The sequence below is a fragment of the Neopsephotus bourkii genome, unplaced genomic scaffold, assembly GCF_033783945.1.
Source record: "Neopsephotus bourkii isolate Nb327-2 ecotype Australia unplaced genomic scaffold, CSIRO-AGI_Nbou_v1 NB_940, whole genome shotgun sequence".
NCBI lineage: Eukaryota > Metazoa > Chordata > Aves > Psittaciformes > Psittacidae > Neopsephotus > Neopsephotus bourkii.
The window spans coordinates 3,902,426-3,914,653 of record NW_026901434.1 but is presented as its reverse complement, the minus strand read 5'-3'; the positions used below and the strand labels follow the sequence as shown (position 1 = coordinate 3,914,653).

Here is a 12,228-nt window from a genome sequence, read left to right as displayed (position 1 = left end):
CCTCCTTTTTTTCTGTGGCAGCCAGCTCACATCCTTTGCAAAACCGAGAGTAGCTTGAGGCCATCATTTCATGCATGACTTGATAAATTGTGCAAGAAAGAACACTGCCAAATGAGGAACTAACCCAGTTTTCAATAAGAGGGCCATCTGTGACCAAATGTTTTGGTGAGTTGGGAAACAATAGAGTTTTTTCCCATTTTTACTTTGAGTTCCTTTAGCATGTATGTAACTTTGCTGCCCCCCAAGAGTAAATTTATGTTACTGTATCTTAGTTTGCGATGCATTAAGTTTTTATTGAGTCAAACAGTTTTATTTCAGACTTAATCCTATGTGACACTGAAAAATGATCATCAATGTTGCTTTGGTTCTTGCTGGAGAGTTTTCTAAGGGTAGAGGAAATTCAGATACTTGTGGCAGATAAGAGGCATGTAAATACATTGTTACTGGCTACAGGAATATTCCCTAAATGTAAGAAGAGTTATTGCTGGAACTAGAAACATTTTAAAAGTTGGAATGAATTTGAACTAAGCTTCTCTCCCTTAACCCAGCCAGTTACTGTTCTGTTTCACAGAATGTACAAAGTCTTGTGTAATGATGTTCCCATGTAGCAAGGATTACTGAGTAGAGCTGCAATTAGTTTTAGAGATTTATTGAACTGTGGCTTAAACTTTTTTCAACAAAGACTATCTCTATGGAAAATGGAGTGGCAGTAAGTTAATAGCCAATGCGTTGAAGTATTTTTCTTGGCTAACTCTGGTGTCATCACATGAGAACGAGTTCTTTTTACAAAGGGTGATTGTACTTTCCTTACTTAATACTGCTCTTTCTAAGAGCAAGAGGACAATGGAGTGAGTCTTCCTGAATCTGGGGGTTAGACCTGGCTTTTAATTGAGCTAACACATCTGAGATAAGCATTGTACAGCTTGTAAAATAAAACAAATGGAGAGAAAGTAACAGACCTAGTGTCACTAACAGGTCAGGAATAGAGACAGAAACCCGCTCTGCACCTGACGATCAGATCCCTGCCTCTCTTGCCTCCTTGGAAAACATTGCTTGGACCGGGTAATTTGGCTGCTTGTTTCTGTTGAAGTGAACTCTGCAACAGGTAATTTTCAGAAAATAGAAACCTTTTTGTAATGTAATGCTGCTTTGGAAGGGACTGAGGACCTCTAAATATGTATTTATGGAGCAGGGCAGGAGGTACAGAAATCCCAGCTGGGAAGTATTCTCAGAAGTGCAGGATTCCAAATTCCTTGAAGCTGTGTAGTAGGTTCTTCTAGACAAGTGTGCAGCTGTTTGTGTGGAGAAGGCAATCACTTATGTATCAATCCATCTGCCTTTCAGAAAAAGTGTTCTCCATTCAATTACTGAATTGGTAACTTCATCTCCCAAGTGTAAGGATGTTGCTGTTTGTTACATTGCTTTTGAAGTGCATGTTCCTTTTTTACACCCATATTACAAGGGTAAGTTCAAGACACTTGAATGCAAATTCTGTTTTCTTGTTTCTGCTGAGTGAAGTTGATTTCTTACCATGTTTGCAGCTCTTCTCTTTTATCTTAAATTAAACAGTGTGAATATACCTAGAAATGGACTACGGATGTCTATGAAAATAGCAGTCTAATTCTGCAGCATACACTCAACTGTGTGGGCAGTAATCTGCTTGAATTTGGTGAAGACTGCATATATACTGCCAAGATTGGTCTCTATGTATTTGGGCAAACTTTTAATAGGTTTTATAGTGATTCTAACTTGTAAATTAATTTGGACTAAATTTTAATGTGGTATTTCACAAACTTGCGTGAGAGTAAATGATGAAAAATATTTGAAATAATGGTAAATTATTAGCAATGCTAAATTTAGATTACTGAAAGTTATATAGCTCTGATGAAGGTAGAAGACTTCGCTCTTGGTCCTTTGAACCATTAAATTTGGTAAGTGTGTTGTACACAACATATTGTATACTAAGTGTTTTCTAAAGTCACCATGTCACTTTTAATAGTTTAAATATATGCTAATGTTAGATCCACTTTTTTTTTGGCCATTGTGTGTTTCCCTTGCATTTCAGGATCTTGAATCCCTGGTTTTGCTGCTGTTTCAAGACATCTGCTGAATGATAACACTGAAATAACCCTTACAGCAGGATAGGGTGCAGCCCCATCTCTAGTAGTGTGACAAACATTACTAATGCCTACAGGAGAAAAGTGTCCATCGAGGGTGAAATGAGCAGATGCATTAAAACATCAAACTTTAAAACAAAAATGACAGTTGTAGCTGTTTAATTTCTTTGCTTAGAAAGACTAATGCAATGTCTAAGGAAGTAATCTCTAAATAAGTTAGGAGATGAGATCTTTGGAAGGAGGAAAAACAAAGGCATAGACCTATTGGGAAATTTTGAGGAGACTGTCAAGAGCAGTAGAGAACAGAGAATGGTTAGGATTGGAAAGGACCTTAAGATCATCTAGTTCCAACCCCCTGTCATGGGCAGGGACACCTCACCCTACACCAAGACTCTGCCCAACCTGGCCTTGAAAACTGCTAGGGATGGAGCATGTACTATTTCTTTGGGCCACCTGTTCTAGTGCCTCACTACTCTCATAGTAAAGAACTTCTTCCTTATATCTAACCCGAAAGCTAATGTATTGTTAAATGCCTCTGAGAGTGTGTTTTCAGTGTTCTGTACCCTAGTGTAGTGAAGACCAAACTTAATTGAGTGGACCCTTGGCATTATCCTATTTGAACCCAAAGGTTTCCTCTGGCCTAGTGCCTCATTGAGAGGCTCTGTCACAATGTGTCAATTGCCCTTACTCGGAAGTACTCAGCGTAAAACCATGTGCTGGTAAAGGATGGAGCACAAAGAGAACATCACCTATGTGGCAGCTCGTGGATTCATTAGTGCAAAATCAAACGAGTTGTGGCAGCGGGAGCTGGGTGATGGGAAAGGGGAGCGGAAAGGAGGTGGTGTGTGCGGGGCTGATCCGCAGCAATGCGGGGCTGACTCCGGGGCAGCGGGAGATGCCGAGACGGGCCCGGTGCTCTGTAATGCGGGTGTAGAGTGGGTCATGGAACGGCCGGGGTGCGCAGACAGAGCCAGCTTCTACAGAGCGGTTTTGTGATGTTTGGCTGCAGTCTGCAGCTTTCTAGGGCTGCTTTTAGTGTGGAAGCTGCTGCTCTACATTGATTCCCCTGAGCCCCAAGGCAGGGATTTCTGATTAACAGCCCCTGCATCAGGGGAAAGGAGATTACTCTGGGATTTCCCGGGCTAGCAGCCTTTCGCTGGGGCTGCTAACGTCGGAAGCGCGCTCGAGTTTGCCACTTCTGCCCCAGCCCTGGCGTTTCGGTGCTCCCCCAGATCCGCACCCCCTTCCCGGCTGCCGGGGTCTGACTCACCCGCTGGTGCTCGTGAAAGCAGAACATGGGGGGCGGGCGGGGGGAGCGAGCCTTCAAAGTACCCGCGCCTGGTCTCAGTTTGACGAGGCGCCAGTGAGCTTCGCCCCGGCGGGGCCGGGGGCGGTGGAACGGAGCGGTGCCGTGCCGTGCGGTGCGGTGCGGAGCGCGGGCAGCTCCCTCCCCTTTCCCCGCGGCAGCCGGCGGGTGGACCCACCGCTCTTCCAGGACCGGCGCTACCAGTCCCCGCCGCTTCCCGGCGCTGGGAGGAGCGTGGGGCTCCGAGGCTGCCGTGCTGGGGACCTGCGGCGGCGGCGGAATCGCGGCTGCCCTTTGAAAGGGAAAAAAAAAATAAAAAGGGAAGGGAAAAGCGATGAAGACGCTGCAATGTCTCCTGCCAAAAGTCAAGAGCATATCGCAGTCGCAGTGGCTCTGCTAAAACTTGATCATACGGGATTTCAAGCGATAAAGAGCTGCCGGGCTTGCGTGTACTGCGGTGGGAACAAGTTGCAGGATGAAATCCAAGCGTTAAGGGACCTGTTTTCCACTTCGTTGTTTGCAAAGGAATCTACTGAAATGACTTTGAGGATCTTTAAACTGGAACTATGTGGAGGGCGAATGCAGTAAGTACCGCCCGGCTCCGCACCGGACTGCCGAGGGGCAGCGCCGCGTTCCGCGCCGGGGTCCCGAGCAGGGAACGCCGGTTGCCTTTGAACCGGGGTCGCTTGAAGAAGTATCTTTGTGCATGTTTACTGGATATAGACTGAAAAATCAAAAAGCGAGCGTCTTGTGGGGGAGCTGCTGGAGTATGGCTCCCCGGGTTTGCTGCTGCTAAATTGAGAATTAATCTGGTCCGTTACAGGATCAAAAAGAGCTTTACCCCGCACGGGTCTAGCTGCTCTGTGCTTGGTTTAAACCTGTCGAGAAAACTCCTGCTCTTGATTGTGTGAATTAGTCCGCTTCTAGCTGCTCTTTTCAGTCTGGGTGCCTCTTCCGTTAGAGCTCAGAGCCGTGCGTTTCTCCTGGGAGCAGACAGGCAGTTGGGAGCTCAGGACTTCCAAGGATAGGGCGGGAGCCGTTTCCAGGACGGCTGCGGGCTCATGGGCGCTGCTGTTGGGAAAGAGCTTGCATTAATTTCCAACCGGTGGGGGGGGAGGGGAGGGGGGGAGAGGCACGACACTTTTGAGTCTAGTCACTTTATTTCCGTTCGCACTCCACATGAGATTGAAATATATTTTCCTCTGTCAAATCGCAACCTGACTAACGGTTTTCCACCGTCTCCTCTCCCTCTGTCCCGTCCCGTCCCCCGCCCCAGTCCCCCTTTGCCTGCGTCCCTTTCCTCCTAGCTGCCCTCCCGCGCTACCATGTCGCTCGCAGGCTGCGGCGGGGACCACGCGTGCGGCCAACGGCGCGGAGGCCGTCCCTGAGCCCGGGCACCGAGGGGCACGACATGCCCGCGGCCGCGGCATGCCCTGCACCGGTATCACTGGCACCACCAGCACCGGCTCCACCGGCACTACCGGTACCACCGGCACCCGCCGCCGCTCCGTCTTCTGAGGCGCTGGGTATGTGGGAAGACACACTCGCTGCCGCCAGGGGGTGCCATAGGGCCGCGGCGGGCTCGCCGGGAGCTCTCGCTCGGCGGGGTGGGGGATGACGGGGGAAGAGCCGTGCCCGGGGCGGGCAAAGGGGGGTTTGTGTGTGTGTGTGTGTGTTGTTTGTTATTGTAATTACTATTTCTCGGGTTCGGCAGGAAGCTGAAGAAGCTTCGTGCCTGCGGGCACTCGGATGTGTTTTTTTCAAACCGCTTTCCGAGTACCTCTGGTGCTGTGGCGGCGGGAGCCTGGCCCGCAGTGCAATGGCATGGGAAACACAGCAGCACTGATGTGCAGTTAAATGGGCTCTCAAGTGTTCATCTCCTCGTCTGCCCGAAAAGGAGGTGATGTTACTGCAAGCCCTTGTCTTGGTGTGTGTTTCAGCAGCAGAGGATCCTGACTGATGGCGGAGAAAGGACTGGCGGGATGAGAGGGAGAGCTGAGAGCTTCCCCCGATTGGACATTCCTGCTAGGGTTTGCTGCATGACGCCTTGCAACACGCTCGGCTTTCGTGTCACAGGGACTCTCCTTGCAGGTGGTAGAGAGCCAGTTGTGGGGGTGGAAATCCCCCAGGGAGCAGACACTGAGGGAGATCTTGCGGCGTCAGACCTGCTCTCCCTCTTCTCCGTCCTTCAGATAGTTCAGATAGCCACATCAGTCCTGTGGCTCATCTCCCTCCCCATCCTACTCTGTCTGTATTCACCCCCCCTACAGTGATTCCATGAAGATGGGAAGTAAATCAATGCAGTGATGCTCACTTATGGAACACCCTCCCCTTCAGCACCAGTGAACAACTTCGTGGCTGAGATCAGCAGTTCTGAGATAGATTCTCAATTGAATTCCACGTAAGAGGAGAGAGAATAATTCAGATAGAATACTGTGCTTCTGAATCTGTTCCAGAAATGCAGTAGACTCTGCTTCAGCAGCAACTGTCTAGGAGAGATCTTCAGAAATGAAACAGCATGGTTCTGGGATGCTATGAAATGTGTGGAGTATATGGACTGGGATTTCCACCAGACCTCTGACTTACTTCTCTAATCTTGAGCTAAAGCACCTCTTTTAGACTGTAACTAGATTTTAATTAGACATTCAGGACACAGGAAAACAGATTTCTGTGTGTTACCTGTTTTAGGATGGCAAGGTTAAAGAGAAGGATGATAATGTCTTTTTTTAATGATGTCAGTCAACATAATTCTGTTGGCCATCCAGGAAGAATTTTAAAGGGCTTTTCCTCTGAACTTTGCTAGTTTTTGCATTGTTTGTGGGAGACCACTTATAACACTGCCTCTGGCAAGCCAACTTCTTGTGGGGATGTAAGAGGCTTGAATTGAAACTCAGATGAAGAATGTGTTATAAAAAGCTGCTGAAGTTTGCGTTCTGTCCAGAAGCTTTCTGTCTAAACCCGTCATTGGAGATACACATATAAGTTAGTGTGTATTTTTTTCTCTCTGCTGTTTTTCTCATACAATGTGATCACTTTTACAGGGGATAAAGCTGGCAAAGATGAGGAAAATTGGCTGTGCTCTCCTGGTACTCCAAGCTCTTCTGGCGCCTTTGGATCTTGTTCGTGGAGCAGAGAAAAGTTATCCTGTCCTGAACATTGCAGTGATTCTGGGAAGGACCAAGTCTGTCACAGAGAGAGATATCAGAGCTCTCTGGACCAGGGAAATATCAGCAGACCTGACTGTTGATATCAATGTGGTGACCCTTCTGGTGGACCAGACTGACCCTAAGAGCATCATAACACACATTTGTGACTTGATGTCAGGCACCAAGATCCATGGAGTGGTTTTTGGAGATGATACTGATCAGGAGGCAGTAGCTCAGATTTTGGATTTTATTTCATCTCAGACTTCTATTCCAATTCTTGGAATTCATGGTGGGGCATCCATGATAATGGCAGATAAGGTAGGAAAAATTATTTAACGCTTTTGCTAGTCTAATGTACTTCACTGTGTTGGTCTTTTTCATGAATATTCACTTCAAGCAGTTCAAAGGGATGCTTCTAATTGTCTTTCTGTGCTTTAAAAAAGAAAAAATATGCAGAGCAGTGTCCTCATTGATCATTCCTCAGATATTCTGAAGTATTTTGGTGCTCATGCCTGAAAGTCAACTTTCTGTGCACTGTAAAAGCAGTCCTAATGAAATTTGCTCTCCAGCACACATAATGCTGGTCAGTTTAGCAATTTTATCAGCAAATACCACATATAGCTGTAAAAACAACCTTAAAATGGTAGGTCCATATAATGATTTTAAGGATAAGATGTAAAATTATAAGCAGATATTTTGTGGTACTTCTGAGAAATAGCAAACAATAGACCTGAATATGTTTGAGGAAAACACCACTAATAGGGAAGTCATATTAAGCTGGACTTTTGTGACGCACTGCAGTCTATAAATTAAGTAGTCTTGCAAACTTGAACCAGCTCTAGTATTCCATATATTTATTAAATTAGACTTTTGCTAGCCAGATGCTTCTGATTTCCTGCTATAGCTCATGAAATTCCAGAGCGGGGTTGTCTAAACTCTGGGGATAACTGCAAATGGTTTTGTTGGAAAACATCTCTTTATGTAATCTGTTGTGAGACACTGGAATGACAAAAGTGACACATACCCAGCTCATATTTCTTAATACTGTAGCAATTTTTAACCCCCCTTGCTGGCACTGCAGAATGGATCTTGTAAAGTGATCTCCATCCTTTCAGAAACAGGTGCTTAGCACTGTGCAGGGCTAAGCTGCTTGCCAGGGTTTGCTGCTTGGCTTGAAAGTTCAAGAGGAGCTCCCACTGTGGTGTGAGAGAGGAGAACTGAAGGAGTTCATGTGTGGGAAGAAATTTAGTGGTTTTCCAGCACACGAAGCTTTTGAATGTTAATTGTAACTTATTGCTTGATATTTCAGGGTTTCTTGTTCGTTAAATGCTGCTATTCCTTATAAGTGTCTTCTGAATAGTACTTGAATAGTAAAGAGCTCTCTCACTAAAAGCGAAGTGGTCCAGATATGCTGTTTTGTAACTTGACGGGGAAAAAGAAGGAGGGAAGATGCAATGATTAGTTACAGTTGAGGAATCTGCTTTGAACTTTTGAAGCTTTTTACCTCTGGGAAGGACTTTTTCCACTGGGATAAGAGATCTGTTTCTCAGTATTTTGAATGGCCTTCCTTTAAAACTTACGTCATACAAGGGGAAGATGAGTGCTGAATTACAGCCAAGATTTTTTAACAATAGCCTTGACATCTTGATTTATATATAAAAGATCATTACAGGCTGTGCTACTCTCTCAAATGTAATTGCAGTGACAAAGTTAGAGGCAGTTATTTCATGTGCTTTTAAATTACTTTATGAATTTACCCATATTTATAAAGCTGGCTTTATGTATATTTAGGAATTCTATTTCACTCAACTTTCTACACCAGTATTGGAACATCTGAAGATCCCAGCCAGTGCTCAATGCTTAAACACTGGCAGAAATCCTTACAGAATTGCCTTCACACTCGGTAGCAGATGCAGGATGTTACTGATACAGATCTATTTTTTACTTTTACATAGGAGCCTCTAGAAAATGAGATAGATTGTATTTTTGTTGTTTCAGTAAGTTAATGCTATTTTTGTTGTTTGCTAACATTGTCATTATTATTCCAATGTCTTTGATTTTCGGGGTTATCACAGTCTGCTAATAAAACATTTTTATGCTAAAACTTGGCTTCTAAGATCTCCACTTATGAAATCAAAATTGTTCTGTGTGTTAAGCCAATCTAATAGAGCTGTCTTCGGTGGCTTAAATTGGCTGAAGGAATTGTTTGGACTAAAATTGCCTTAATTTTTTACCTTGGATTTTGCAATATGCAGTGTCTTGCAGCTGGGTTCAGAACATTGCAGTAATGAGACTTGTACATGTCACTGAATTAACAGTTCATTTAGGATTGAATTCCTGGGAGTCAAAGGTGGAATTCACACTGCTGTCATCAAGGCAAGGGAGGAAGGCTGAGCCAGAAGGACTGCAAATGCACGGCCTGTCTTCCAAGGCAGTGTTGGGATTTTAGCTGAAACACATGGGTGTTGGCTAGATTGTGAAGTTGTTCAGTGTTTGAAGTCTTCTGTTCTGTCTCCGTGTCATACACTGAGATGGCTGGATATGCAAAAAAATACCTGGTCCCAGTCCTGCTTGTGGATGTAGTTCTCTGGCACTCTAATAAGGCCATTTCATTTATGTCCTTATCGCGTGGCTCTAACTGGTGTTTTCCTTCTCTGTGGCATTATGCTGGTACTCTGTTTTAGATGACTTTTACTTCAAAGTCTCTGTATAGTACCTGCTTCTTTGTAGCTTACCAAGCATGGCTAACATAAAGGTGGCACAATAGTTCAGTGACTTCTGTGCCAAGTGGTTGTTATATGATGCTCAGCTGTCCTAAACATGAACTAAAGGCACAGGAATGAGAAGTCATCTGTAACGCTCCATAAGGCTGAAGACTTCAGTGGAATGACTCAGATTAGATAAAGTTACCATATTCTTTATGGGTAATAACTACTGTGTGAATCTCACATGAGCTATGCCCCCATTTGGAGGATGCAGTGATAATGCAGAACATGCAGCTTTTGAAGTAATTCCTGTGAAAACAGCAATGAACAGTGTGTAATTCAGACTGCCTCCCATACCCCAGCTGGCTGCACTCTCCTTCAGTTTGGTTAAGGTTTGCCTGCACCACCTGAGGAGATATGTTGCTTAATACAGACTGTGAGAACTGATGGGCATGTGAAACCAACCAAACTGGAATGTTTTCTGAACCTAGTTGATCTGCCTTCACCTGACATCTGCTGTCAAAACCCTACCAATAAGCCAATGTGTATGATACCCACCTCATCTTAATCCCAGCTGTGCTGAGAGATCCCTTCTGGACAAGGCCACTGGCTCTGCCTCCAGCTGATCTTACCACCTGCTGTTGGCAGGATCTCGCCTGCCAATGAACAGCTCCTTGGCTTTGGTTCCTGGTGCTGCCAGACTTAAAACATATTCAGATGTGGAATAGCCTACTGAAACAAGATGAGAACTGTGTCTGTGGCATCTGTGCCAACCTGCTCTGCATCAGTATCCTTGGAAGATTCTGAGAACAGACTAGGTGTTTGTTCAGCTTGTATCTGTTGACGTTTGAGTGATCTCAGGCCAAACATTATTTAGGAACTGTTTCCTGACTTGAGCATTTGGTTTCAAACTTAGTGATGTTTGTTTCGCCACATGCTATCATAATAATGGTAGTATTTGTGATAACTTTCTAAAACAGAACATCATGGTTAGTTCTATGACAATAATAGAAGATTTGCTTCCTTCACAAGTGGTGAAGAAGCCCAGGAATACTCAGTGCCTTTGAACCATACTGCTTTTGCATAGTGCAAAATGTAGTTTTTCTATTTTCTCATTAGAAATCTTTCTGAAAGATGTAACTTGAAGCCTTATATTGTCATGGAAGTATGGACAGTTATAATGCATAGCCAAGCAGCATTAAAGGTGAGGGTTGTTTTCCAGAAGGGCTATTACAAAGTGGTGCTTCTTGAAACAGCTCTGGAAATGTTATGCAAAACAAATCTTTGCTTTTCAAAAAGATAAGTACTATATATGGTTAAATTATCTTTCTTCATTATTCTTTCTGCTGATAACATTGAAAATAAACTGCTGTTCAGTATAAAATCTCCTTGGCATGTACCACTACCTTCAGCTTTCCTTTTTTACCTCCATCCTCCTCAAAAATAATAAAGATAGAATCACAGAGCAATTGAGGTTTGAAGGACACACTGGAGGTTGTCTAACCCAACCCTAGCTCAATGATGAGTAACATCAAAGTCAGATCAGATTGTCTAGTCAGGTTTTTGACACGTCTATGGCTGTAGAAACCACAGCCTCTTTGGACAATCTGTTCCAGTACTTAACCTTTCCTTACATCTCAATAGAATCTCCCACTGTATTAAAGGAGGGAATGGGTGCTTCTGCTGGCAGAGCTTGGTTGGGCTTCACCACCGGGAGGGTGCACTGCTGGCTCATGTTCAGCTCATCCACCATCCCCTTGTGACCTGTAGTGCTGCTGGGAGATCTATTAACACATCGACCTGTCAATAAGTAGTGTGTGAAACTGTACTTATAAGTCGTGGTGGGTGTTTTTCAGGTGTTTTACTGAGATACTTGCAGATGTCTGCATTACCTGTCATTATCAGCTCGTTATAAACACAGCTGGAATTGCTCTGTTTAGTCCTTATTCCTGAGATACAAAAAACATGCTTGTGAAAAGCAGAGCTCTGAGACCAGCCTTATAACTGTTCCCAGAGTACCCTCAGACTCCCGGCTCTGGTACTGAGAATTTACACTCCCTTATCCATACGCGGCTTTGTATGCTGCTCTTAAGGCTTCTCTACACATCTTAGAACTTCACTGGTATTGCCGTTGCTGTGTCCTCATAATGCAGTAATCCACACTTCACATTTGCACTATGCATAAGAGGGCTTCTATTTTTCTGCTTTAAAAATTGTTGAGATGAATGGGGGGGTTGGGTTTGTTGTGATTTTTTTGGTGGTTTTGTTTGTTGGTTTTTTTTGTATTTAATGGAGTGCACTCATCAATTGCATGTCTTCCATATGCATTCTGTAGGCGTCTATCCAGTTCACCTAGCTGGCTTGTAAAAACAGTCCTGTGTGTTTATAGAAATGCTGAAACACAAATTTTGTAACTTTTTATTTCTGCCCTTACTGATAACTGATATCAGCACATGTATGGCTCTGTACTCCTGCCTTCAGCTGGTGCTGCAAAACAGAGGACAATTGAACTGTAGTTTAATAAATGCTTTAGTGCACAAATACCTGTATTCATGGAATTGGAGTTTCAGGTCTCAATATAATAGCTTGCACTCTTCCATTACACCCAATACTTCCAGCTTCTGCCACTTTTAAAGAAGCAGTTGAATATATCTGGCTGTCGCTCTGGCTGTACTAACGCTGCTATGGGAAGCGTAACTTTCAGTTATTCTCATTTGTATTTTGAACTGCAATAAAAATGTAGCATTGACATTCTCCTACAAATCTGTGTTTACTTGGCCATCCCTATCCGTGAAAGTAAATTTCTATGTATTTTAAGAATACAGTTGTCTTGCATATCCATGAAGATTTTTAGAACTAGGCTTGTAATCTGTGTTCGTGCCTTTGACACATATGTGCCATAATGACTGCTATCAAATGCCTACAAACATGCTTGGAATAAGTCTTGCTGAGGC

The 12,228-nt window shown here is 44.2% G+C and overlaps 1 protein-coding gene across 3 annotated transcripts in view; it reads left to right on the top strand.

Annotated features, from left to right (window-relative positions):
- Positions 1-3,390: 3,390 nt before the first annotated feature.
- The window catches only part of GRIN2A (glutamate ionotropic receptor NMDA type subunit 2A), a 180,810-nt gene continuing 171,972 nt past the window's right edge, over positions 3,391-12,228 (top strand). For all 3 annotated transcript variants that reach the window (XM_061358300.1, XM_061358299.1, XM_061358298.1), the window contains exons 1-3: positions 3,391-4,007; positions 4,700-4,949; positions 6,465-6,887. In XM_061358300.1, coding sequence (XP_061214284.1) covers positions 6,483-6,887 — 405 coding nt within the window. In that variant the 5' untranslated portion in view covers positions 3,391-4,007; positions 4,700-4,949; positions 6,465-6,482. The remainder of the gene's footprint in view (positions 4,008-4,699; positions 4,950-6,464; positions 6,888-12,228) is intronic.